This window comes from Ovis canadensis, chromosome 10 (assembly GCF_042477335.2).
Source record: "Ovis canadensis isolate MfBH-ARS-UI-01 breed Bighorn chromosome 10, ARS-UI_OviCan_v2, whole genome shotgun sequence".
In the NCBI taxonomy this organism is placed as follows: domain Eukaryota; kingdom Metazoa; phylum Chordata; class Mammalia; order Artiodactyla; family Bovidae; genus Ovis; species Ovis canadensis.
The window spans coordinates 46,554,958-46,581,353 of NC_091254.1; the positions used below are offsets into that span (position 1 = coordinate 46,554,958).

Consider the following 26,396-nt stretch of genomic DNA (forward strand, 5'->3'; position numbering starts at 1 on the left):
ATATTGGATTTATAAAAATAGCACACTGTTTCATGTGTCACGTATTAGTTTTGTAACTTTTCCGTTTGAGATGCACTACCTTCATTTTTACTGAGACTTTTCAGTTAAAATAGGTGAAGCACTCTCTACTTGGTTTATGTGACATTTACCAGTGCTCATGTATTTATGTGAATTCAAATTACCCTCTGAGGTCACTGCTTTTGGTGAAAAAATTATGGTGTGTGTGCCAAAAACAAACACTCTCAATTTTTTTCCTTTGAGTTACTTGAAAATTTTTATTCTGGCCAAGATTTATATCCTCCGACCATCCTAAGTTTTTGTTTATTGGCTAATGTCTTTGTTTTGTCTTTTTTTGTGTGTGTGTGTTTTAAAAGATAGCTTTGCTATATCAGATTCTTGATTGACAGGTTTTTTTTTTCCTTTGGATTATGTTATCCCACTGCTTTTTGCCCTCCACTGTTGCTGATGAGAAGTAAATTGCTAATCTTTATTGAATTTCTTACAAATGGAAAGTCTTTTTTCTCTTGCCACTTCAAGATTTTCACCTTGTATTTGCCTTTCAGCCTTTTTTTTTTTTTTTCCAAACTGTCACATATCTATTTGTGGATTTCTTTGTGGAATTTGTGGAGCTTTCTGAACGTGTAGATTAGTGTTTTCAATAAATTAGGAATGATTTCAACCATTATATCTTCACATATTTTTTCTTTCTCTTTCTTTTCTGATATTTCTCTTACATGTATTTTGATGTACTTAATGGCATTCCTCATTTCTTGAGGCTCTGTTCATTTTTCATTCTTTTTTTTTTCTCTTTGTTCTTTGGCTTGCAAAGTCTCTGTCAACTTCAGGTTTGTAAATTGTTCTGCAAGAATTTGGGCTTCTCTAGTTAATTTTTCATTTCAATTGTACTTTTTAAGTCCAGAATTTTTATTTGGTTCTATAAAAGTTTGTATCTCTTTACTGATACTAGCTATTTGATGTAACATGGTCAGCATACCTTCATTTTATAAACCATGGTTTCCACTAGTTATTTGAACATACTGTATTTATAACTACTTGAAGTCTCCATTAACTGTTAAATCCAACATCTGGTCACTCTCACAGGCAATTTGTGTTGTTGACTTCCACCGCCCACCCCCCCACCTCCCCATGTGTAAGTCATGTTTTTCTGTTTCTTTGTATGTCTCATACATTTTGTTGGAAATTGGACATTTTAGATAGTTTAGGATAGAAATTCTGGGTTCTGGTCCCCCCTTCCATTTACTTGATTGCTTGTTTAAGTGAAAGTGAAGTGAAGTCACTCAGTTGTGTCCGACTCTTGGCGACCCTGTGGACTGTAGCCCACCAGGCTCCTCCGTCCATGGGATTCTCCAGGCAAGAATACTGGAGTGGGTTGCCATTTCCTTCTCCATTGCTTGTTTAGTGACTTTTATTTCAGAGAAGTCTATTTTACACAAACACATGGAGTGTTAAACCTTTGATGTTGCTTCTCAACCACTGGTCTGCAGCCTTGAGCGTGCCCAGCTGCCCTGGATGACAGTACATTGGCAGGGCTTCTTTTTGGCTATCTTTTCCCCTGATCACATCTAGCTGTTAAACTCCACAACTTGTAGGATAATTGCTCTATTGTTTTCGACAATGCTCTAGGGCATCAGTTGTTCCAGAGACTAAACCAATCAAATAGTTTCTGAGATCAGTGTTTTATATTTGTTATTATCCTAGGAGAGCTACTCCCAGTGCCCCGCTCCCACCCCAAGTTCTCTACTGCAAACTAAGTCTTCAGTTTAGCTTCTGTCCTCAACAAATCTACCAATGTCCTCTTATTTCTCACCACAATCTCCAGTTTCTGAATGCATCATTATGCGAACTTGTCCATGTTCTTTGTCAAACAAAGTCAGTTTCTTTGGGAAGAGGCTAGGAGCTGTTTTATAGCCTGCTTCCTCCTCCAGAAAAATCTCTGAGCCAGAGCTCTGCGACTGGGAAGTGGTATATGGACAGTGATGAGCTTCTATCTGAGTTATACTCCCACCTTAGGAACTGAGCAGGAGGCGGAGGTGGGTGCAGTGGCTTCAGGTCTTCTTGATGTGGAACCACTGTCTCATGAGCCGGGACGAGGGTGATCGGGGCCTCAGAGCTCCCAGTGGCTTTGTGACCCAAGATAGAACCTCTGTCCCAGTGGGAACCAGATGGGAGGAGGCAGCCTCATCTCCTGGCCACTCTTGCTCAGAACTCGGTCTCAACAACGGGTGTCTGGGGACATGATGAGAAATGCTGGCATCCCGCCCTCTGGGAGAACAGCCTACATGCTGGGGGCAGAGCGAGATTTGTGTTCTGGGCCACGCAAGTCTGGAGTGGGGTTTCTGTGCCACTGGGCTGGGAGTGGGGAGGGAGTGGGTGTGATTAAAAACCCAGACTATCACTGTTACTCTATCTTTGTTAACTTATAAAAAATATATATATGTGCTGCAGTACCCTTAGTCTCATTTCTGGAGACTTTAACTGTTTCTTAAGACAGTTTTCACTGGGAGGCCCTCTGCAGAAGTCCTCATCCTGTTATCCTGGAAGTCCACCCACTACCAACTTACTTTTTCGCTTTTGTCAAAAGTCATTGTAACATACATGTACTGTCGTTTTCTGGACTCTCCATCTGTTCCAGTGATCTGTTTGTCCATCTTGATGTCAATGCCACATTCTCCAAATTACTGTACATTTATAATAAGCCTTGAAGTGAGACAGAGCAAGTCCTCCAGCATTTTTTTTTTTTTTCCATAATGGTTTTGGTTACTCTAGGTCTTTTGGAGTCCCATATAAATTTTAGAGGGAACTTGTTAGGTTTTAAAATTGCAGTTGAATTGCATTGTATGCCTGTTGTCAACAATCTGGAATGGTGTAGGGGGTGACAGGGAGGTTCAAGAGGGAGGGGACATACATATATACTTACAGCTGATACAATGTTGTTGTATGGAAGAAGCCAACACAGTATTGTAAAGAATTATCCTCCAATTAAAAATAAATTTAAAAAAAATTTTAAAAATCAATCTAAAAAAGAAATGAAAAATTTTATTCAAGCCAAATTTAGGATTATAACCCAGGAACAACCTCTCAGCTCTGAGATCTATTTTGCCCATCAGAAGTCAGAGCACAGGTGTACAGGTTTTTCAGAGAAAAGTGAAAAGTGAAAGTGTTAGTTACTCAGTTGTGTCTCTTTTGCGACCCCATGGACTGTAGCCCTCCAGGTTCCTCTGCCCATGGGATTCTCCAGGCAAGAACACTGGAGTGGGTTGCCATGCCCTTCTCTAGGGGATCTTCCCGACCCAGGGATCAAACCTGCATCTCCTGCATTGCAGGTGGATTCTTTACCCACTGAGCCACCTGGGAAGCCCTGATGAAAGTTTTAAAGACTCTAATAAAAATTTCAGAAATGGGGTGGAGGTTTTTAAGGGAAAAATGGTTTTGAGGAATGCTTGTCCTTTAACACAGTTGGCTGAGAAAGGTGAGTGTGATGAGGCTAAAGCACTTCCTTTACTGTTGAGGGGAAGAACATGCTTATCACGATCATCCCCTTTTTCAGAATAATGAGCTTGCCAGTGTGCTCTAAATTCAGGGCACATAGACAAATGAGAGTTCAACTTTTACTTAATTAGAAGTGTTTAAAAACCACAACTCTGTGCTGTCTCTAATAGATGTTTAAATATAAAACATTTCAAATTTAGCACAAATGATATAGGCTAATGTGTAATTGGACTTGGATAAAGTCGTATGAACCAAACGGTCCCTTTGCAGTGTTTAAGAGGAAAGGGTGTTTGTACAAAGTCATGGGGGTGAGGCTGGGTTCTTGGGGAACAGGGCTGTGCAGAAGCTTTGGGTCTGAGCCCCAAGCTTTGGGCTCAGAGCCGGCTGAACAGGTGTGGCAGGCAGCTCTGCGGTAGGGGCAGAGTGGGTCCGTTCAACACTCGGAAGCTGACTTTGCGGATGGTCTCCTTTCTAGCACTTAGAAAGGGTTTTTTTTCTGCTGCTGGGAAGCAGGGAGCAGGGCTGCATCAAGTGATTATCTGGGAGCAGCCAGGCATAAGCTCGGATGCTTTGGGAGGTGGTGGGTGGTGTGAACAGATTCTTCTTCCTTTCGCGGATGGGGGAAGAGCGTGCTTGGTGACATTTTTCTGAGTATAAAAGGAAAACTACAGGTGTGAGTAATGGTAATTGTATGTTAAAAACAGAGCCACACCGATATTGAAAAAACAGAAGAAAGGCATTGTAAACACTTTTATTTAAAATCCAGATTTCTGAAACAACTGTACAACAGCTAAGAATGGCATCGTAGGTCTTTAGCTAAATAAGACATAGCACAAAAATAATAGTAATTTTAACTTTTGAAGGTTCTTTTAAAAGCACCACTTAAAACATACATATTCCCCCCAAAATGAAATACAGAAAAAGTGTTCTATCTCAGGAATGAGTTTGAAAATGCACAAGGAAAGAAGAGAGACAGTTTTTTAACCCCTGGTTATTAATGGGGGAGGGGGTGAGGCGCTAAATTCAAAAGGATTTTGAGATTTTCCTACGTTGTTCGTTTAAAGGTTAACAGGTACAGAGCTCTCAAGAATTTCCGGGTAAACAAGGGCTACAGCTTTTCATAAATATGGCCACTGGCCAGGTTTCTAAAATCGTCACCCCTAAAAAGTGCAGGATCGACAACTATCTGTTTTGAGAAATTCCGAGAAAAGACCACAAGTGCAGCACATCAAAAAACAAAAACTGGAACTAGTTTTAATAATCTCCGAAAACTTGTAAATTCTAGATTTATTTTGAAACCAACTTCCAAACAAGACAGAAGAAAACCCAGACGAATGTATATTACACTGCTAAAGCCACTTAAACCTGCCGGGACGTCGCTGTGCTCCTTCCATCGTGGAGCCTCGGGTGACTGTCCGCCGTCAGGACTGAGGCCCTGCTGTAAACCCGTCCTGGTGTCTCCGCACCACCCCAGGCCCGGGCGCTGGGAGGGTCTCGCTGGGCCCCGGGCCCCCACCTCACCGCTTGCTGGACCGCGTGTGCGACTTCTCGTGGCCGCCCCGCTTCCCCCGCTTCCCGGGCGGCGAGCGCCGGGCGTGGACGCTGTGCTTGTACGGGTGAGACCGGTGCTTCTGGCGCCCTTCCTCCTTCTGGCTCTGGCTTTTCGCCGGTTCCTTGCTGTCCTCTTTTTGTTCGTGGTCTTGCTCTTTGTGGGAGGGCAGGGTGTTCTTAATTGTGTTAATTAGAAATCTTTTATTTGTCCCGGCAAGAGGACACTTCATCCTGGGGGCAAAGAGAGAACAACCACAAATCGAATGTGGACTCCAGAGCCGAACCCTCCCATCAGGGCCTGTGCCAAAGAATCTTGCTTCCCCGGAGTCAAGTTCCTGAATTTGTTCAGCTTTCCTTGCATGCCACCTAGTGTAAACTCCGAGTACAAGGGGGAAAACCCAGGACACTGAGAATTCCCAGACAGAGTGGCTGGACCCTGTCTGAAGACCTTGACCCTGTCTTCCTGGCTGGGACTAATTAAGCCAAGGAATACACACAATGTGTGTACAGGTACTGACCGCAACACACATCACCTGAGTCATTTAATTCCTTTTTTAATTCCTGAGTCATTTATCCCCTTTACCATATCGCCTGCTTTGACTAGGCATTAACTCAAAATGCAGATTTATGTTTATGGTGGCCCACTTTTAAATATCCAAGAATAAGGGTAAGTCCCTCCCTGAGGAACAAAAAAAGTATCTCCTGCTATACCCTGAATATTGGACCTACATGATCTACTCTAGAAATAAAAAAATAATAATCTAAAGAGTCTATTAAAACCACCTTTTACCCTCTGAAAAACTCAGCTTCTAATTGAGAACTTTCTGTTTCTGAGCCTGCTCTGCCAGGGAGCTCTGGCCACACGTTTCCCCTCCAGGCGAATTTCTGGGCCATGTACATTTCAGGGGCTTCATGATTCAAGTTCACCCAGGAGGAAGGATGTCACTGATCAGATCATTAATTTACATGTTGACACATATTTACACATGCAGTATTCGTTTTTTAGGTGGAGCCAATCTTTCATTTGGCTACACAAACGAAAACTGCACACAGTGAAAACTTGGATCTCTCTCTTGGCCTTGAGCTCTGGTCTGTAACATGGTAATTACTTTTGCTGAATCTCATCACCAGTTTTTCTTCTGCAATGAACTCATACAACAGGGTGCACACATGTGCTCTGGGGTCACAGTGCCTACCAGACTGGACCTTGGGCATGTCAGATCATCTCCCTGTTGCCCATCCTCTGTTAAATGGGGACCATCACAGTGACCGAGTTAGAGGGCAGGTTGATGGAGGCTGAATGTGTGCTTGCAACAATGCCTGGTAGGTAACAGGCACTCAGTAGAGGTTTGCTCTGGTGCATACCCTAGCCCTTCGGCTTCACTGGCTTTGGGATCCTGAGAGTCACCCGATGCCTCTGTGCTTCAGTTTTCTATTTGTTAACAGAATTACTCATCTACTGCAAGAGTTGAATGAGATAACCCACGAAGCACTTAGCATAGTGCCCGGCATAGAGCAAATTCCTGATAAATGGTATCTGTGGGTCTATGATTTCTTATGCATGATTCCAAAATTTGTAAACCAAGTTCCTTTTCTGGACACAACTTATTTGGCAGCCAGACCTGACCTAATCTGACACTGGGCACTTATTTCTAGTCTGTGTCCCCTTTGGAGTAACATTCATATGCTTTGCTGGGGAGATGACTGTGTGTTGAACAGATACCGTGAGGGTACTTGTCGTGCATGCTGTCTGTGCTATGGTACCTTTCTAAGAAACTTATCTGGATCTGAGGGCTTTAAACAAGGGACTGTGGAGCCTTATTATTATTCATTATAGTAATAATGTAAAGTAATGTTATTACTGTTCATTCTCCTTTCATGAAAGAGAATATATATAGCACTCAAATTCATATATTCAGGATTTGTCCAGGAGAGGAACCCAAGGCCACTAAGTCTCAAATCACCTGAGATAGTAAGTTAATTAAGAACATAGAATATCTGATGTCGCTCAATGAAAAAAAAATTATTAAATATAAAACCCTGAGCCATCAAGAAAAAAATAAGATATTTAACAGAAATGTTCCTAAAAATGGTTACAGTTTTAAAGTTTTGGTGCTTAAAACAGTTAAGCTTCTATATCTGCAAGCTTCACTCTCCAGGACACCTCAGTTCTCCAGATGTCAGAGCCAGTGGGCTCGTGGGCATGACGTCTGTGCTTATTATCTGCATTTCCTAATGACCCATAAACTCCATCTACAGGTACTCCTCAGGTGCAGTAACACTGGAGGCTGGAGTGACGTGTGACCTCAAAGGGCCCTTCCTGTTTGGAGCGTCTCATGTTCTCTATGTTTGTTGACCCTTTGGAAAACCACCCTTCTCTCCTTCACCACATGAGGAAATTATTTCATTGCTCTCTGGCTTCTTGTCTCTCAGCTCTCTTTTAGTGCCACTTTTTTCTGTATTTGAGATGACACGATAAGCTAGTCTTAGATCCTCAACTGTCCTGAAGCCTCTTCCATGTCAGCATTACAGGGAGAGTGTGAGCCCTGGGGCGCGGGCGCAGGCCTGGCTGCTGGGCGTGTCTGCAGCGGCTCTGTCACTGGCTGTGCTGGGATGAGGGGCAGGGGCCACGGGGTGTGCAGCTGCTTTCCTAAGGAGCTGTGACCCCACAATGTCAACTTTCTCACCCTGGCCGGTTACTCTTATTTTTGGTTCATGTTTGATTTTAGAAAGTTATACTAGCTCACATGGGGAGAGCCAGATTTAAGGTGCTAACAACATAAATGGATATGAAATTCTATAAATAGAATCAGATGCTTAAAACTGCTTTAGAAAGTACCCATGACAGCAGCGTCAGACTCAAGACCTGGCGTTCTATCCATGTTAAACCAAAAAGTGAAGCAACTTCCTTCTTTCAAAGCTGCTGATGCAGAGCCTGAGAGGAGGGGTCTCGCTTGCCCTGGCAGAGACTGAGATGGACCAAGGCCAGGAGTGTCAGTTCCTCAGCCTGCTCTCCCCATTTCCCGAGTAGGCGGGCTGTGTAACATCCTTCACAGAAGTGAGGCACTTTCTCCTGGCAGTTATCAGACTCCACTCATGAAAAACAGTCAACTGTTTTTTTTGTTTGTTTTTCATCACAGGCTTGTTTCAAACAAGCGCAGAGAACAGCAGGGGGAAGATAAATGTAGTTTTTTTTGTTTTTCTCCTTTCTGATTTTAATACTTTGGACAGAGGTAGTAATATCTTAACACTCTGCAGATGTAGAGCTGCCACGTCAGTTTCTGAAACACTTTCATGAATGTGACCCATCGAATAAGTGGTACGTGACCACTCGCAAGTGAGAACCAGGAGGGTGGCGACCACGCTGTCAGGCAATTCCTGCCACCAGCGTCGCCTCCCTCCGTCTCTCCCGCCATCACCCCTCTGGCAGATGCACGGGAAGCTGCATGCTTGTGGGTCCCGAGCTGGGAGGGCGTGGAGCCGGGACGGGAACCAGGGCTCTGACTCCAGAGTCCGTCCTCCCCGCACGACCCCAGTTGGTAGCTGGGCGGGGTGGGGATGGGGGTGGGGGTCCTTCCCTTTGAGACAGATGCATAGAAGCAGATAGTATGTGGCGTCGGGTGGGCTTGAGCTGCCAGCCATGTGGGAGCCCAGGTGAGTCTGACACAGACAAGGACAGGGGCACAGAATGCCCTGGGCACATGTGACTTGGAGATCTGTGAATGCGTCAGGCCATGGGACATGGTGGTGGTTCTTCCTCTGTTTAGGGAAGCAGAGCCTTGGGGTCAGGGAGGCAGGCTCCTTGCATTGTACCCTGATCCATTCTTTTGTTTTGCTGCCAAAGCCCTTCCCATTCAGGCACACAGCATTTTATCTTGCATTCTGCACTTTTCTTTGTATGCTTGCGAGTAATGCAGAGTAATTAAGGATGAGCAGTGCAGCTATAGGGATTATAACACTCTACAAGAACTTCTCAGGCAGCATTTGACTGCCAGATTAGCACCTGTGGCACCATGGGCGGTTATGGTGACTGTGGCGCCTTAGATGAGCTGAGTTGTCACCAACCGCAGGCTCAAGATCCAGGATCACCTGGCTCCTTGGCCTGTGGGGACTGTAGCTGGGCTTCTTTCTGTGGCTATTACCTCAGATGTACATCTGAGAGCGTGCAAGGAGCGTGCAGAATGGAACACAGCAAAACAAAGGACTGGATCAGGGTACAATGCATGGAGCCCGCATCCCTGACCCCGCTCTGCTTTCCTAAACAGAGGAAGAACCACCATCATCTCCCATGGCCTGATGCACTTCACAGATCTCCAAGTCACGTGTGTCCAGGGTGTTCTGTGCCCCTGTCCTTGTCTGTGTCAGACTCACCTGGGCTCCTGCAGGGCTGGTGTTCCGAGTCCACCCGACACCACGTACCATCTGCTTCTGTGCGTCTGTCCCGAAGGGAGCAGCCCTGGCGACCAGTGTGCCAGCAGCTTTTCTGCAATGAAGTAGGTTTTCAATACGCTGCGCCTCCAAAACTACACCTAAAAGTAATGAAGAATAGCTGACACATATGTGCATCTGTATCTGCAGTATTGGTTTCTAAAAATCTGAGGCTCTTTCATGTGTAAGGCATTATGCTAGGTCCTGCAGCAGAAATACATCACAGGCTGCCTGTGTTTGAGGCGATGGCCAGGAGGGACAGAAGGTGGGACAAGGAGAGGGTCAGAGCAGGGGTGTGAGCAGCAGTGGCTCTGGAATGGTGCCCTGGGCCCCTGCTCCCTCAGCCACACAGGTCGTCTCTGCCACTATGTGAGCTGAGGGTCGCTCCTTCGGGGCTCCCCACCCACTTTGCTAACTGGGCAGGAAGGGGGGTGAACGTGGGAGGCAGGGGCGGGATGCCCAGCATCCTGTGTGCTAACAGACAGCAGCCACTGGGCCTGGGACAAGGAGGGGCAGTGCTGGTTCCCTAGAACGTTTAAATGAATAGACACTGCATGACTGGCTCAAGGCCGGGGAAATGATTCGCTGCTGACATAAAATATCAGAAAATGTAGGAGTGCTCACCCATGTCACCAGCTTGACCCCAAGACAAACAGAAAATGCCAAAATGTCACTCCCCTTAAAACAACTGCGTTATGAAAACTGGAGAATCGTTTTCTGTCAAATCCAACCTTTGGGACTTTTTGTACCAAAGTACAAGCCTCTCCATGTCTAAGGCGGAAGTTACCCAGGCACTGGGCTCGATTATTACAGCGGGCTAGGATCAGTAGAAGTGAATGTGACCGAATAAATACAGCTTTGTAGACCGTGAAGCTGAGCAAATTTCTGAAATTTGTGCTTATAAATTCCTTTATGTTGACTGAAAGGAAGTCACACAGGCCAATACTTCAGCTTCTCTAAGGCGTCTGTCAAGAACAGCTTCTCAAGAGATTCTTTTTGCTGAAATGTGTCCAAGGAAGTACACAGCACCAAATGGTTTCTTTCTTTATGATATAAAAAAAGTTCATCCCACTTGCATTTTCCCTAGTTCAGCAATCTCTTTCTGGCAACAGTTCAACTGCCTCACTTGAGATCTCTCTTACGGAATATCCAAGAGGAAAAAAAGAGTGTCACTTGCTCTAGTTCTATTTTAAATTTTAGAGCAAATGTAAAAACCTTCTAGATGCTTAGAAAAGCAGACCACCGCCCACCAGTAGTTGACCAGTTGCTCCTTGTGGGTATCTGCTAAAATGAAATCATACATACAGATTGATCCACACTGGATCTTTGCATTTCATTATATCACTGCATCCATAAAAACGTAAGAATGAATTTCTGAAAGATAACAGCTTAAAAAAATAATAGCAATACTATTATCACAGCTAAACAGAAATCAACATTAATTTCTTGTATCATTACACACCTTTATTTCAATGAGTCTGGATAAGAATGCAGACAAGGTTACACTTAGAGCTGTCTCAGATCTATTAATCCATGTGGTACTCCTCCTCCCTTTTTGCCATGGAATTCATCTGTTAAAGAAACTGGTTTGTTTGTCCTGTAGAATTCCTCATATTTCCCATTTCTGTAATTTTATCTCTACAGTCATTGAGTAGAGTAGTAGTAGTTCTCACTAGAGACTTGATCAGATTCAGGTTCAGGTTCTTTACAAGCACGCCTCTTAAGTGGTGGTACTCTTTTCCTCTTGCACCTTTCTGTGGCATAAGGATCGATGGGTGGGTCCAGTGTCATCAGCCTGACCCACTCATTAGAAGGTTCCCCATCAGCTTCTCATCCGATAGATTTAGCAAGTCACAGACAGAGCTTTGCCTAGATTCAGTCTATCATTAGGGATTGTAGAATAATGACATTCTTTTTATTTTTAAATCAGATTTGAAAAATCAAATTTTAAATCATAAATTTATACGTATATCTTCTGTATAAGCAGACTTATTTACTGTCTGCTTCCACAGAATCACATTTATCCTTTTAAGTAAATAGCATGATGAGTCTTGACGAGTGTGTGTAGTCATGTTATAATCACAGCAACCAAGATGCACAACACTTCCATCACCCAGAAAAGCTGGGCAGTAAATGCAGTCCTGTGGCCCCCGCCTCTTGGCAAGCGATGAGCGGTGTTCTGTCCCTCCGGGTCTGGCTTTTTCTGGCTTTTCTCCGGGTCATATAAACGGAATCTTACACGGTGTCATGTACTGAGTCTGGTTTCTTTCATGAGCGCAGTGCATCTGAGACTCATCCATGCAGCATGTTATCAGCAGCTCCGCTCCTTTGTGTTACTGACTTGTATGGAATGTATGGGCATCACCAGGGCGTGTCCACACATCAGCTGATGGGCATTTGGGCTGTTTCCAGTTTTGAGCTATCATGAGTAAAACTGCCGTGGACATTACTGGACAGATTTGTGTGTGGGCTTACATTGTCAATCCTCTGGTTAGCAGTTAGAAGAATTCTGTGAGTGCGTATTGTAAGAAACTGCCAATTGTTTTCCAAGTGGCTGTATGACTTTACATTTATGCCAACAATGTGTGAGCATTCTAGTTGTTCCAGATCCTCCTCTATCTGCTGCTGTCCGTCTTTTTAAATTTTAGTCAGTCTAGTGCATTTGTAGTGAAAAACTGTGGTTTTAATTTGCATTTTCCTAGTAACTGATCTGAGCATCTTTTCATATGCCAATGAAAAGATATTAGCCAATTTGATATCATTTTTAGTGAAGTGTTTATTCAAATCTTTTGTCTGTTCTTAGATTGTCTTATGATGGAGTTGTTAAGAATACAAATGATAATCTTATTCTGCAGTCCCCCATTTAACAGTTACAATTCTATAAAGAAGTTTTCTTTCATCAGTTGTTATATAACTTTGATGTATAATTTGTATAAGCAACAGGATAAATACTTGGTTCTTTCTCATTGCTTACCAGTTTTACAAACAATGATTCGGTTCCTTAGCATTGTCCAAAAGGGACCACTGAGTTTCCTGATGTGATTATTGTTATGACCTTATGGATTGTGACATGTTTTAGGTATCTCTGCCACTACAGCTTTATTTTTTTGATGATTCAGTTAGCGGGAGGCCTTTCAACTTGGTTCCCAGTCTTTCTGACATGATTACTGTAGTCTTTGAGAGTTTTACTTTCTGATATGATAAGGTTTTCTGGCTCAGCTTTATATGTGTCCTGATTGCACGGTAAACAGTGGTCTTGCCCACAGAGTTGTCTGGACTTTGCCCTGGCTTCTGGGAGGTAATATCAGTTCTGGGAGGCAACGTCATACCTGATAGCATCGTCTCTGCTTGGGGTGGAGCTGGCCACACCTGACCGTGAGGGATGCCAATGCCAGAAAGAGAGTCCACATGATTCAGGGCGGGCATCTGGGTTCCTGGGGCACTGGTGAGCCAGAGACTGGGATCCGTCATGTGAGCAATCTATCAATCAGAGGAACTCCAGAGAGGAACTCCAGTAAAAACTTTGGACACCTGAGGCTCAGGGTCGCTTCCCTGGTTGGCAGAATGCCAAGTACATTGTCATAGGTTGATGCTGGTCGCTGGGTTGGGAGGTTGCGGTAACTGTCCTGACTCCACAGGGTGTGGGCAATAGCAACTCTGTGTCTGGAACCTCCCCAGACCATGCCCTTTGCATCTCTTACTTTGGCAGATTTCAATCTGTATGCTTCCTTGTAATAAACTGTAGCCGTAAGTACAACAGCTTTCTGTGAATTACATGAGTTTTTCTAGCAGATCACTGAGGCTGAGGGTTGCTCTGGGAACTCCCTGAATGTGCAGTTGGCACAGGGGGTGTGGGCGGTGCTGGAGGCTGTAAGGAGGCTGTGCCAGCTCGCGTGCAGCTCGGCTGACTCCAGGCTCAGCCTCGGATCTGCAGCCAGTTATTTCTCTAAGGATCTCTGGCTCCTGTCCGTGAGAGACAGCCTTATATACACTACTGTAATATTATATGCCATCTCCGGGTGCTGGGGGGTCCTCACTGCTACCGAGTGGAAGGTCACTGTTTCTAGGGCTTTTTGTGGACAGAGTTAGAGAAGCTGATTCCTCTCTCTTCCATAGTTTCTTTATGGCTGTATTGGGTGCTTGCTGCTGCGTGTGGGTTTTCTCCAGTTGTGGCGGAAAGGGGCTGCTCCCGAGCTGCAGTGCACGGGCTCCTCATTGCCCTGGCTTCTCCTGTTGGGGAGCTCGGGTTCCAGGGTGATGGGCTTCAGCAGCTGTGGCTCCTGGGCTCAGAGCTACAGTGCACCAGCTTAGCTACCCCACGGCACGGGGGATCTTCCTGGACCTGGGCTCGAATCCGTGTCCTCTGCACTGGCAGGTGGATTCTTCACCACTGGGCCATCAGGGAAGCCCTTTCTTTCTCTTCTAAAGTGAAAATCTAGCACAACTTTATAATGGTATTACTGATTACAATTTAGACTTATGGATTTGTATGTCTTTAATTTTATATTTGTAGCTTTTATACTAAAAACCTTAGTATCTATAACAAATAAATATTTACTTACTCGCTTTATCCTACTATAGAGTATTTTCAGAATAACAGTATCAACATTATTACTAACAATGTGATGACTGGAGAAACAATTTAAAGTTTCTTTCTAGTTCTTGTCTGTCTTTTGGAAATACAGTCAGGTTTCACAGATCACCTGAAATAGTTCCTCTGTATGTGGCTAAGCTGTCTACTATATGGCACATTTAGGTCCATTTATTTTATGTTGCTTGATTTTTAGGAATTGCCTTTTTCCTCCGTTTCTTTGACTTTAACCTTGGTTTGTATCTGATGTAGGCCCTGTTCTTGTAAGAGTCAAATCCATAGAGACCTAGCTTGTACTCCCATCCACTTTTACATTTTATACTGTTTAACAGCCCAAAGTACTCCGTTAGAGTGAATTTTAAATTGTAGATAAAAAATATAAGTCAGCATATTTATTGGATGCAAATGCTATTGCTAAAGCAACACTTAGAAGAGTAGATGTGGTTCTTAAGGTTAAATTCTTCCTTTGTTTATATTAAGTTTTAACAAGCTCTGTTTATTAAAAAAAAAACAACAACACAATGGTTAAACTTTTGTTCTACACAGCTGAATTGTCACAAAACCAAAATACTTAAAGTTAGAATTTTTACAAGTAGATGTAAATTTATTGAGGACTATAATTAAGCCAGAAATTCTTAAACAACGAACGCTGGCGTAATATTACTTGAACTCTGGTGGCCTCAGGCACAGCAGGGTCGACCCGGGGACCTATGGGCCGGAGGTGCTGACACCATGACTGGTGTTTTCGGCCCACACCCCTCTGCCCCCTGCTCCACGGCCACACCCTCAGCAGTGTCCTTCCTCTACCACCTGGCTCTGGGGGATCACCTCTACACGCATGGTTCTACGTTCCCTCTGCATGCAAACTTTTCTCTTTAATGTGTATTTATATATCTTTAAATTTTTAGGATGGTGACTCAAGTACTTACCAGCCCATTGGTCCCATTGTTTCTGCTCTTGTTTTCCCACGTTTTGCCTCTTTCAGCAGCTCTTCTATTGCTTTCCTGGTGGGAAAAAAAGGGAAGAAATTTGAGAGGTCGTCACCTCACTATATTCTGAAAGTCTATATATCCCACATATGTGACTCTGGAAAAGGAACAGCTTTCAAGGCATAAAACTTCAAAATTGGGGGACAAATTTTAAAAATGTTCTTAAATGGTTGATGGTTTTAAATACATAAAGATTAAAAAGAAATCCTTTCCATAAAGAGGAAAAACAATGAAGAAAAAATTAAAGGCATCACCCAAAAACTTCAACTCCTTTTTATCTGTTTCTCCATATTTACCTTCAGGTTTCTAACAGTATTCTTTCAAACTGTTTCACCACCCTCTTGGTCCTCAGCAGATATATCTGGCTATTTTTATATTAACATAACTTACATATATTTTAATACACTCCTATTAATAGTGAGATCTTCAGAAAATGTCATTTCAGCTAACTCAGCAGCTGGATGCTTTCTGGTCCGTCCTGGGAGGGCCCACTGATGGGCTGATGAAAAACAGAAATACTGACCAACTTGCCCACTTCTCATCCCTGGACTCAGACCAGGGGTCACAGCCCAGCCCCCTGGTGTCGGGAATACTAAGTGCAGCTGGTCGCCACATAGCCTTCTTCCATCTCCTTAAAATAATAATATATCCTACTGATGTGATCTGAGGGCTTTGCCTCATAGGGCATTTCAGGAAAAATTTATCCTGTCTGGCTCCAAAACAGAGATCCCGACTTCACCCTTATATCGATGTAAACAAAAAATAATAGTAATCAAAGGGTAAAAATATTCCAAATACACCCCTACCTTCCCATCAATTAAGAGCAGTAGTTTTCAAAAAACCAACAAACAAAAACAACTAGGAAGTCAATCATCCTTGGATCCACATGTGTCCTCCCTCCTGACGGCAGAAAGAATGAAAATCGTCAGGGAGAGAACTTGCTCGTGCAGGTCCCCAGTCATGAACAAACGAGCCAGGATGCATTCTCCCATAAAAACTGTTAAATGTCTGCCTGGCTTTCTATACGCGCCTACAGAAGCCACTCTGTATGGTGATGTAGTTGAAATGCCATCTGCAGGAGACAACACTCAGTCAGGACCCCTGCCCAGGTCCTGAGGACCCATCCAGGCACTTTCAAGAGAGTGAGGTTGGATGTGATTCTTCTGTAGTTGTCATTCCTCTTAACACTGTCTCCAGTGCTGCTGTTAACCTGATCTGCCACAGTTAAGGATACCTTCTGATTGGAGAAGGCAATGGCAACCCACTCCAGTACTCTTGTCTGGAAAATCCCATGGGCGGAGGATCTGGTAGGCTGCAGTCCATGAGGTCGCTAGGAGTCAGACACGACTGAGCGACTTCACTTTCACTTTCTGATTTATGATAACAGCCCAAGAGAAAAGAAGGTATGAGAAGGACCGCCGCCTGGCATATACTAGCTCACGAGTGATGGGAGATGGTGACAGGTGGGCTGCAATGCAGGCTCAGCAGGCTGCCTGTGACTGGGGCGGACCCGGTAATTGCAACATGGAACAACTCATGTTGCTACGAGCTCTACAGTTTATAAAGTACTGCCCTATCTGAACGTGACTATGTAGTTATCAATACCAGTTTTCAGATGAGGAAGGAGGCAGCGGGGACACGGAGAGCAGGAGGAAGAGGAACAGAACAAAAGGCCTAGCGTGTTTAAGGCTGCCTGCCTCCATCTTCTTGTACTTCCTGTCTCCTCCACAAGCACTGGCATGGCAAGACCTGGAGAAGCCGTTTTCTCTTTATCATTAAAAGGCACAAAATAAATGGAAAAGAAGAAAAGGGATCTGACAGAGCTGCCACTGCTTCACACTCATTCAGAGAGCTGGAGAGGGGGAGGAGGGGCCCGGGGGCCCAGCCTTGGTCCTGGGAATGTGGACCTCCCGATGCCTCGCACCCGACTCCTCACATGCTCCTGCTGCAGGGCTTTCCTTCCAAACAGGAAAGCGACAGCTTCCAGCTGTCCTGTGTTTTGTCCTTGAAATAACAACATCACCTTCAAAATCAAGGAGGAAGAAAAAAAATCAAGTATTTTTCTTCACTCCTGTAGCCTCTGCTGTTTTCCCTGGAACTCTTGACTAATGAATTCCTGGGTAAGGAAATAACAAAGTCAGTTTCTACCGCATATTATCATAGAGGACAGATACTTAAATGATCAAAGATAATGAAGCATCGGCATCACGAATCAAGATAGTTTTTAATGAGATCGTGAAGCAGGAGTTATAAACTGCAATTAAAGTATAGGAAAAGCAAACAGGAGAATATACAAGAACTAAGTACAAGGAGAACTTGAACAATGAAATTTCAGACACAAATTTAAGTGCCATAATTTTTATACTTAGATCGTTTACACATCCTGAAGGTTTCTTTGTAAAACAAATTCATTGTAGTAAAATAGACAGTGCAATGGAGACAAGAAGTCCAAGGAAGCCAGATCATTAAGCAGACAGTTTTCTGGGCATAGGAACAAACTGCAGTCAGTTTTCAGTGATCCATGTGTGTATCATCCGTGGCCAATTTCCATCTGAGTGCGGCTTCCTCAGGCCTGCCTGTTCGTTCCATTAGCCAGCTGGTACATGCTTACGGAATGTAAACTGATCATAACAGCGGCTTAAATAAAATCCAAGTGGGGACGCAAATCTGGCGCAAAATCGTCTTAAAGCCCAGAGTTAAACAAATTAGTTTTGAGTTTTATCTGGGTCTGTGTTCCTTTTTATTCACATAACTGAATGTTAACTGTGTCAGGACAGACAAAGGGTATATGCCCTTTGGGCATGCCCTGGGCATGTTCGTATGCCCAGACAAAAGGCGAGATATTCAAGGCAACTATAAGGAAACAATAGAAGTTAAATAATGAACACAAGAAAATGAGATTTTAAAAGAATACCAGAGAAGCTAAATATCAAGTAATTGCTCAAAAAAAACATCTGTACACACTTTCTTGAGAGATGGTGAAAGCAAGTGTTATGGACTCAGACAAATGCTTGAGTAATCTGATTTAACATTACAAATACTAGTCAGTCTCCAAGTATAACTATTCCTCATACTGAACAAAGTCATGAGAACCCCCAAAACACTGACATGAAATCCTGAGACAAGCAAGCAAATGGAAACTTGGCTCGACTGGGAAACGATATTTCCTTATGGTAAAAGCTACTGCATTCATGCTGATAAGATCTTGACATGTTCATGCGTCTTTTCTCTTTGGATCACTTGTGGCTCAAATCCTTCCTGGACTCTGAGGCAGTATCTGCTGTGAGGTCAACAGGGCACAGCCCCCCATCGCCACAGACCCCACTGTTTTTTCACTTGAGGACACATGTCGGAACACAAGGAGGGTGTTTCCTGGGCTGGGAGCTGCCCCGGCAGGGGACTAGCATGTGTCTGTGATACTTGGGGCTGTGCAGGTTCAAGGAGACTCTCCTTTGAATATCAACATACTAGATAAGCTCTTAACATGCACCCCAGGAATATGATGAACACTTCACCCTCATGACTCCTCTAAGAGACTACTATCTCAGTGATAAGGGGAAAGTAAGAAAAACGAGAAACTGGTGCTGGGATGTGAACCCAGGCAGCTGACTCTTAGCTGACTCCCACGCTAGGCGAGGTGTGGGAAGGCGAGACCTCAGCCTCACGCAGCTCAGCTGAGTGAGAGGAAGCAAGGAGAGGGGTGGCCACACGTGTCCTATGCTCACGACAAGCACTGCTGCCGTGAGGACGAGCTCCCGGCCCTTCACCTGGACGTGGACCTTCTCAAACGTCCACATCTCCCCGTCCGAGGTGACCTCTGAGGGTGGGGTGATAACTTCTTCAGCTGACATGGGGACCAATTCCTAATGGTTTATTTTTTTAGAGGAAAACCTGATTTCTCAGTTCACAAAACATCTCACCACAGGAATCACCTCATTGTCAAAGTAGCATTTCTACAAATATCTATTCTTAAGTCCTGACTAAGAAAAGATAGTGAAAATACACACACAGAAAATATAGCGACTCATTTTCAGTTCCAGTTATAAGACTTAGTTAAATGTGCCATGGTAAGCTGTGTATGGGGTTTCCCCAGTGGCTCAGCGGTAAAGAATCCGCCTGCCAATGCAGGAGACTGGGTTCGACCCCTGGATCGGAAGACCCCCCGGAGAAGGAATGGTAACCCACTCTGGTTTTCTTGCCTGGGAAATTGCATGGACAGAGGAGCTTGGTGGGCTGTAGGCCACGGGGTCAAAAAAGAGTGGGACATGGCTGAGCGACTAGACAACAACGAATCGTGTGTGTCATGGAGAAAAGCAGCTCTTACTGGAAAAACTCTGTGGAGATGGGATGGGGATGGCAGGGAACTACCTTAGAAAAGAGTCAGTGCTGACTAAAAAGCCCATGAATCACGCCATGCCAGGAACAACATGCCTGTTCAATAGGTCAGTTGAGCTTAAAAGTATATACACCTTCCACAAAAAGACTAGTTGGGAGAAATAAACTTGGTCAAAGGACATAAAAGTCAGAATAATTATCGAGGTCTCTTACTCAAGGACAAAAATTTTTGTCATCTCTCACCAAATAGCTGTTTCAAATGCAAAAAGGAAAGAAAATCACTACAGTCGATGCAAAAGAAAATATTCCAGTATAAAGCCTTGAAGTTTTGCCTCTACAGCTTTCTTTAACAGGGGCTGACATTTGGCATGCTGTCCTTTGATAAATACACCACATACCAGAAACACCACCTCACCGAAAGTGTGGTCTATAAATCACTCTTAATCCTAAAAGCGCTTCGTTTCACACCAGAGACCAAGGCTCTTGCAGACCGTCCTGGACAGCGCTTCAGAGTCCTTGGCTCTCGGCCCTAATGTGGCCTGTGCGGCGGAAAGCCTGGTCAGCCCGCAGAAGCTGTTTCTTTGAGCGGTGTCAAAGCTGCAGCAGTCTGCCGAAGACAAGCTGTCCACCCCTTGTGGATGTCTGATTCATCAAATGATTATAAACTATCCTTGGAGCTAAGAGCCAAGGACTGGAGAAGACAGAGAGAATGTTCCAGAACGTGTAGGATTTTCTATTGAATGCTCGCTCTTTAAAACCTGTTTTCATTACAGCGGAATTAAGCAATGTGGAACCCAGGAAGAAAACATATTGATGCTTCTAATTCTTAGAAGTCTCGCAGTGCATCATGAGATGGGAGGGAGAGAAAGCCTATGTTTTTCAGGCACCAGCTCAGGTTCAACAGCTGCCTGAGGCCTTTCAGGACAAGGCAAGAGATGAAGAAACAGAGGGTGCGGCCCACTCCAGGGCAGTGAGTGTTCCCCCACCCCGCCGTGTGGACCTCCACACCCTGCCACCTCCTGAGTGCCAGGAGTGCCCTGTCTTTCACACTCCAGGGATCAAGGAGAACGTTGAGATGGTGCTTCACCCTATAAAACTGGCAGGGAGAGTTTCTGAAAACGAACAGTACACACATGCGCAGACATTTTCTACATCAGTAACCAAATCTGAGGATCTAAGGTACGAAATAATTTACTGAAAACAACCAGTACGTTCTCGTAAACCCTCTAGTGTCAAGTTTTCAAGTTGATTTTCAGGGGCTAATGTATCTAACAATGTATTTAAGTAGGACAAGGCAATTCTAAGGCCCATTTTCCAAAAAAATAACAAACCCAAAACTTAGTTAATATACATACAAGTGCTTTGGGGGAAAACTGTAGAGTTCTATTATACAGTTCATGGAATTGAGCAGTTAGACACACAGACCTAACTTGGGGAGTAGTGTCTTGTTGAGGAAAATGTTTATGTGTACTACTTAACTTGGATGGCTCACTGGATAAAGCCAAGGAGATTATGGTTTAGAGGTTAAGAACTTGCCTAAACTAAATAGTTACCTGATATTTTTTTTGGGGGGGGGGTTTAATTCACAGTTATTTGATTCACAATTATTGTCTTCTCCCTAGAAGCTAGATGTCATGTTTCAGTCATCCTGGGGAGAAATTAGGACAAGATAGACCGTAAGTCCAAGGTCATTACTTTTGGAGTATATATAACACTGCGAGGACCAGCACTGCAGTGTGTCTCTAGCTGTGTGAAGTCCCACAAGGAGAGCCCACCCGGCGATGGTTTCACAGGGAGCAGTCCTGGCTGCTATTCAGGTGTACTCTGACTGAAACTCACCCAGCCTGGAAAATGTTACTTGAATAATTTGCTATGATTGCTTAGTCATATAAAAATGGAAACCTATATAAAAGGACCTAAATTAGTAACTTCAAAGCATGACAAATCAAAAGCTTTTGCTGTGGAAACTGGCTTTTACCTTGGAGGACAGTGCGGTACAGTGGGAGCTAGCCCCGCCAGCCGCAGGGCGCTCTGGGCCAGTTGGGGACCTTCTCTGAGCACCTTTCCTCTGCGTGAAAGGAGAGTAAGCCCAGCTCACGGAGGCGTCAGGAGAACTCAAGAGATGAGACATGTAAAGGATTTTCTTTGTACTGATGTTCCTTGGGAGGGACAGGGTTCACTTAGGTATCTGAATTTGCCAAAACATTTTAATCTCAATTATCTCCTTCCATTTATTCTCTGTGAAGGAAAACTTCCAGAATGTTAATTTTTATCTGCTGCACAATTTTGGCTTTTTGTTTTGTTTTTAAATATTTATTTGGCTGCATTGGGTCTTAGCTGCTCCTGGGCCTGTGGAATTTTAGCTCCCCAACCAGAGTTTGAACCTGTGTCCCCTGCATTCCCAGGTGGATTCTTGACCACTGGATTTCCAGGGAACATAATTCTGTTTTGATGAGAAGCTGCTGCTGCTAAGCTGCTAAGTCACTTTAGTTGTGTCTGACCCTTAGCGACCCCATGGACTGCAGCCTACCAGGCTCCTCCGTCCATGGGATTTTCTAGGCAAGAGTACTGGAGTAGGGTGCTACTGCCTTCGATGAGAAGCTGAGGGATTATTTATCAATGTAAAGAATACGAAGGAAATTCTATCTTCCTGTGGTTAATGAAGTGGGAGGAGATTTCCTGTGTACAGGGTACCTGATACCAAAATCACCAGCCTGATTGACAGAGCTCCCCAAATCCCCTCGTGACACTGAGTGAGATTTTAAGGGGCCAATAGGAGATGGGTAGACCCAGCGGGCACACAAAGCCCTCACATAGCCATGACCGATGAACTCCCTGACCAGAAGCACATAATATGAAAGTGTCCTATGCCATGTGTACAAAAAGAAAGCTGGTGCTCCTGGCTCTTCAGCCTTTCCAACAGTTCAGTGTGTTCATTCAGGAACTATGTCTGCTCTGTGCAGAGCCGGGAGCCGGGCAGCTTCCCGGAGGACGTGGCCAACACAGGGACATGCTCTGGACAGCTCACCCTTCAGAGCAGAGCCTCTCACCTGGGCAGCTCACCCTCCAGAGCAGAGCCTCTCACCTGGGAAGCTCACCCTTCAGAGCAGAGCCTCTCACCTGGGCAGCTCACCCTCCAGAGCAGAGCCTCTCACCTGGACAGCTCACCCTTCAGAGCAGAGCCTCTCACCTGGGCAGCTCACCCTCCAGAGCAGAGCCTCTCACCTGGACAGCTCACCCTTCAGAGCAGAGCCTCTCACCTGGGCAGCTCACCCTCCAGAGCAGAGCCTCTCACCTGGACAGCTCACCCTCCAGAGCAGAGCCTCTCACCTGGGAAGCTCACCCTTCAGAGCAGAGCCTCTCACCTGGGAAGCTCACCCTTCAGAGCAGAGCCTCTCACCTGGGAAGCTCACCCTCCAGAGCAGAGCCTCTCACCTGGGAAGCTCACCCTTCAGAGCAGAGCCTCTCACCTGGACAGCTCACCCTTCAGAGCAGAGCCTCTCACCTGGGAAGTTCAGACTGAGGAGAGTTACCTCGATACGTTCTCTACCACATCTCTCGACGCTCTTAGAAGAGGGAGTCCGCAGTTCCCTTTTCTTAGGTCTGAATCAAGGACATGTTCGGGTCACCTTAAAAAATGAGGAAGCAGCCACAATGCGTGGAGAGAGGGTGACTCCACTGCTGCCTTCACTGACTCTCTGACCTTGCCATCTTGGTTATGCCATCTATAAAATGAAGATATTTCTACTACCCTTCCAGAGTTCATATGGGGATCAAATACAGTTAGTTATATAATTACTCTGTAACGATAAAGAAATGAACAAATGTAAGGTTTTAAGAATAATTTTTAGTGTGGGTCTACAGGATCAATTATTAAACTGTTAACTAAAACACAAAAATACTATATAATAGCATCTATCAGGTGCATAGTGATTAACAGCAGAACATAGTATCTCACTGACCCTCAGAAGAACCTTTTAAAAGCTATTGTTCCCTTTGTATCCGTTAGACCAGGAAGGCTCAGGGAGGCTGCCTCGTCCAGGGTCAGCGGGTCAGGGAACACCTGGTCTGACCTGGACATCTCTGACTCCACATCCAGACAGCCTTCAGCTCACACACACCCTGATTTTATCCCATCCATTCTGCTGCTGCTGCTAAGTCGCGGCAGTCGTGTCTGACTCTGTGCGACCCCATAGACAGAAGCCCACCAGGATCCTCTGTCCCCGGGATTCTCCAGGCAAGAACACTGGAGTGGGCTGCCATTTCCTTCTCCAATGCATGAAAGTGAAAAGTGAAAGTGAGGTCGCTCAGTCGTGTCTGACTCTTAGCAACCCCATGGACTGTAGCCTACGAGGCTCCTCCATCCTTGGGATTTCCCAGGCAAGAGTACTGGAGTGGGGTGCCATTGCCTTCTCCATCCCATCCATGAAGATGTTTTATACATTGGAGGATGATCAAGTGCTGCTTTGTCAGACATGACCGAGCGACTCAGCTGAAGTGCTGCTTTGGTATAACACTGATTACAAGTTGATGTATTTAAAGATGACGCCCATGAAGTTTAAGAGTAAGGAAAATGATGTTTTCATGAACCAAGTCAGTCTGTCAGTCATGTCTGACTGCAACCCAATGGACCGTAGCCCACCAGGCTCCTCTGACCATGGGATTTCCCATGCAAGAATTCTGGAGGGAGTTGCCATTTCCTCCTCCAGGGGCTCTTCCCGACCCAGGGATCAAACCCCCGTCTCTTCCGTCTCCTACATTGGCAGGTGGGTTCTTCACCATTGTGTCATCTGGGAAGCTAGGTTCTTGACCAGAGAGTCTCTAACTCAGTGACTCTTTTCATGGTTAAGGTTAACAGAAAACAGCCCCATTCTCAACATGTTTCAGCTTGAACTTAGAAGTAAACAAGGGTTACTTGTCAACAGTGCCATCTCTCAAACTGACCTCTTGGAACATACACTCTAGCAGAGCCTTGCTGTCTTCCTGTGAACCTGTGGGAGGTATGCAGGCAACACCATGCACACAGACAGCTGGACCTCAGGGCTTGGGCTGCCCTGCGTTCATATCCACTGACTAGCTGTGCAGACTCAGCACGGTTACTTAACTTCTCCAGGCCTCAGTTTCTTTTTCTATAAATGGGAAAAACACCATCTACCTTGAAGGAGATTTAAACTGGTTTTTCCACCTGGCTGGTCTTCTTACTTTACAGTCACTGTTACGTGTCTGCTTTTGGCTAGAAATAAGCCTAGCTGGATTCTTCATGTCCCGGCTTGCTCTGAAGCACACTGCCCTGAGATGGGGACCAATTTATTACAACAAGAAAACAGAAAGGGAACCCCTGACTGCTACAAGTCTGGGCAGCAGGCGGTGACACACCTGTAGGCTGACACTTTTAAAGACTGAAATTTTCAGTAGAATAGGTTCTTTTCTAGTTTTATTAAGATATAATTGACATGCAGCACCATATAAATTTAAGATGTACAATGTACTGACCTGACTCACATACATCATCATGAAATGATGACCATAAATTCAGTGAACATCCATCATCTCATACAGAGGGATGTTAAAAAAATGGAAAAAATATTTTTCCTTGTGATGAGAACTCAGGATTTACTCTTAGCAACTTTCATATATAACACAGCATTGTTAATTATCATTGTCATGCTGTACTTATATCCCTAGTTCTTATAACTAAAATTTTGTACCTTCACCGCCTTCATCCAATTCTCCTCCCTTCACCTCCTGCCTCTGGAAACCACAAATCTGATCATTTTTTTCTGAGTTTGTTTTTCGAGTAGAATTGACCTACAACACTATGTTAGTTCCTGGCATAAACAAAGTGATTTGATATTTTTAAACATTTCAAAACGATCATCATGATAAGCCTAGTTGTCATCTGTTACCAGACAAAGAGAGTACATAATTACTGACTGTATTTCCATACTGTGCATTTCATAATGTGACTCATTCATCTTGTAACTAAAAGTTTATACCTCTTGATCACCTTCACCTATTTTCTCTCCCTTTCCCCGGATCCCTCCTCTCTGGCAACTACTTGTTTTTACTCTGTATCCATGACTCCGATTCTGTTTAGTTATGTTTGTTCCTTTGTTCTGTGCTTTAGATTGCATGTAAGTGAAATCACAGAATATTTGTCTTTCTCTGATTTATTTCACATTGCCTTCTAGATCCAGGCATGTTGTTGCAAATGCCAAGGCTTCATTCTTTTTTATGGCTGAATAAAATTCCATTGTGTGTGTCTACACACACACACACACACACACTCTTTCAGTTCAGTTCAATCGTTCAGTCGTGTCCGACTCTTTGCGACCCCATGAATTGAAGCACACCAGGCCTCCCTGTCCATCACCAACTCCCTGAGTTCACTCAGACTCATGTCCATCGAGTCAGTGATGCCATCCAGCCATCTCATCCTCTGTCATCCCCTTCTCCTCCTGCCCCCAATCCCTCCCAGAATCAGAGTCTTTTCCAATGAGTCAACTCTTCGCATCAGGTGGCCAAAGTATTGGAGTTTCAGCTTTAGCATCAGTCCTTCCAAAGAACACCCAGGACTGATCTCCTTTAGAATGGACTGGTTGGATCTCCTTGCAGTCAAAGTGACTCTCAAGAGTCTTCTCCAACATCACAGTTCAAAAGCATCAATTCTTGAGCGCTCAGCTTTCTTCACATTCCAACTCTCACATCCATACGTGACCACAGGAAAAACCATAGCCTTGACTAGACAGACCTTTGTTGGCAAAGTACTGTCTCTGCTTTTGAATATGCTATCTAGGTTGGTCATAACTTTTCTTCCAAGGAGTAAGCGTCTTTTAATTTCATGGCTGCACTCACCATCTGCAGTGATTTTGGAGCCCCCCAAAATAAAGTCTGACACTCTTTCCACTGTTACCCCATCTATTTCCCATGAAGTGATGGGACCAGATGTCATGATCCTAGTTTTCTGAATGTTGAGCTTTAAGCCAACTTTT

The 26,396-nt window shown here is 44.5% G+C and overlaps 1 protein-coding gene across 1 annotated transcript in view; it reads right to left on the reverse strand.

Moving 5' to 3' along the window:
* Positions 1-4,245: 4,245 nt before the first annotated feature.
* Positions 4,246-26,396, reverse strand: part of POLR1D (RNA polymerase I and III subunit D) — a 34,997-nt gene continuing 12,846 nt past the window's right edge. The window contains exons 2-3 of the mRNA XM_069602247.1: positions 15,010-15,084; positions 4,246-5,292 (exon numbers count right to left, since the gene is read on the reverse strand). Coding sequence (XP_069458348.1) covers positions 5,028-5,292; positions 15,010-15,084 — 340 coding nt within the window. The 3' untranslated portion in view covers positions 4,246-5,027. The remainder of the gene's footprint in view (positions 5,293-15,009; positions 15,085-26,396) is intronic.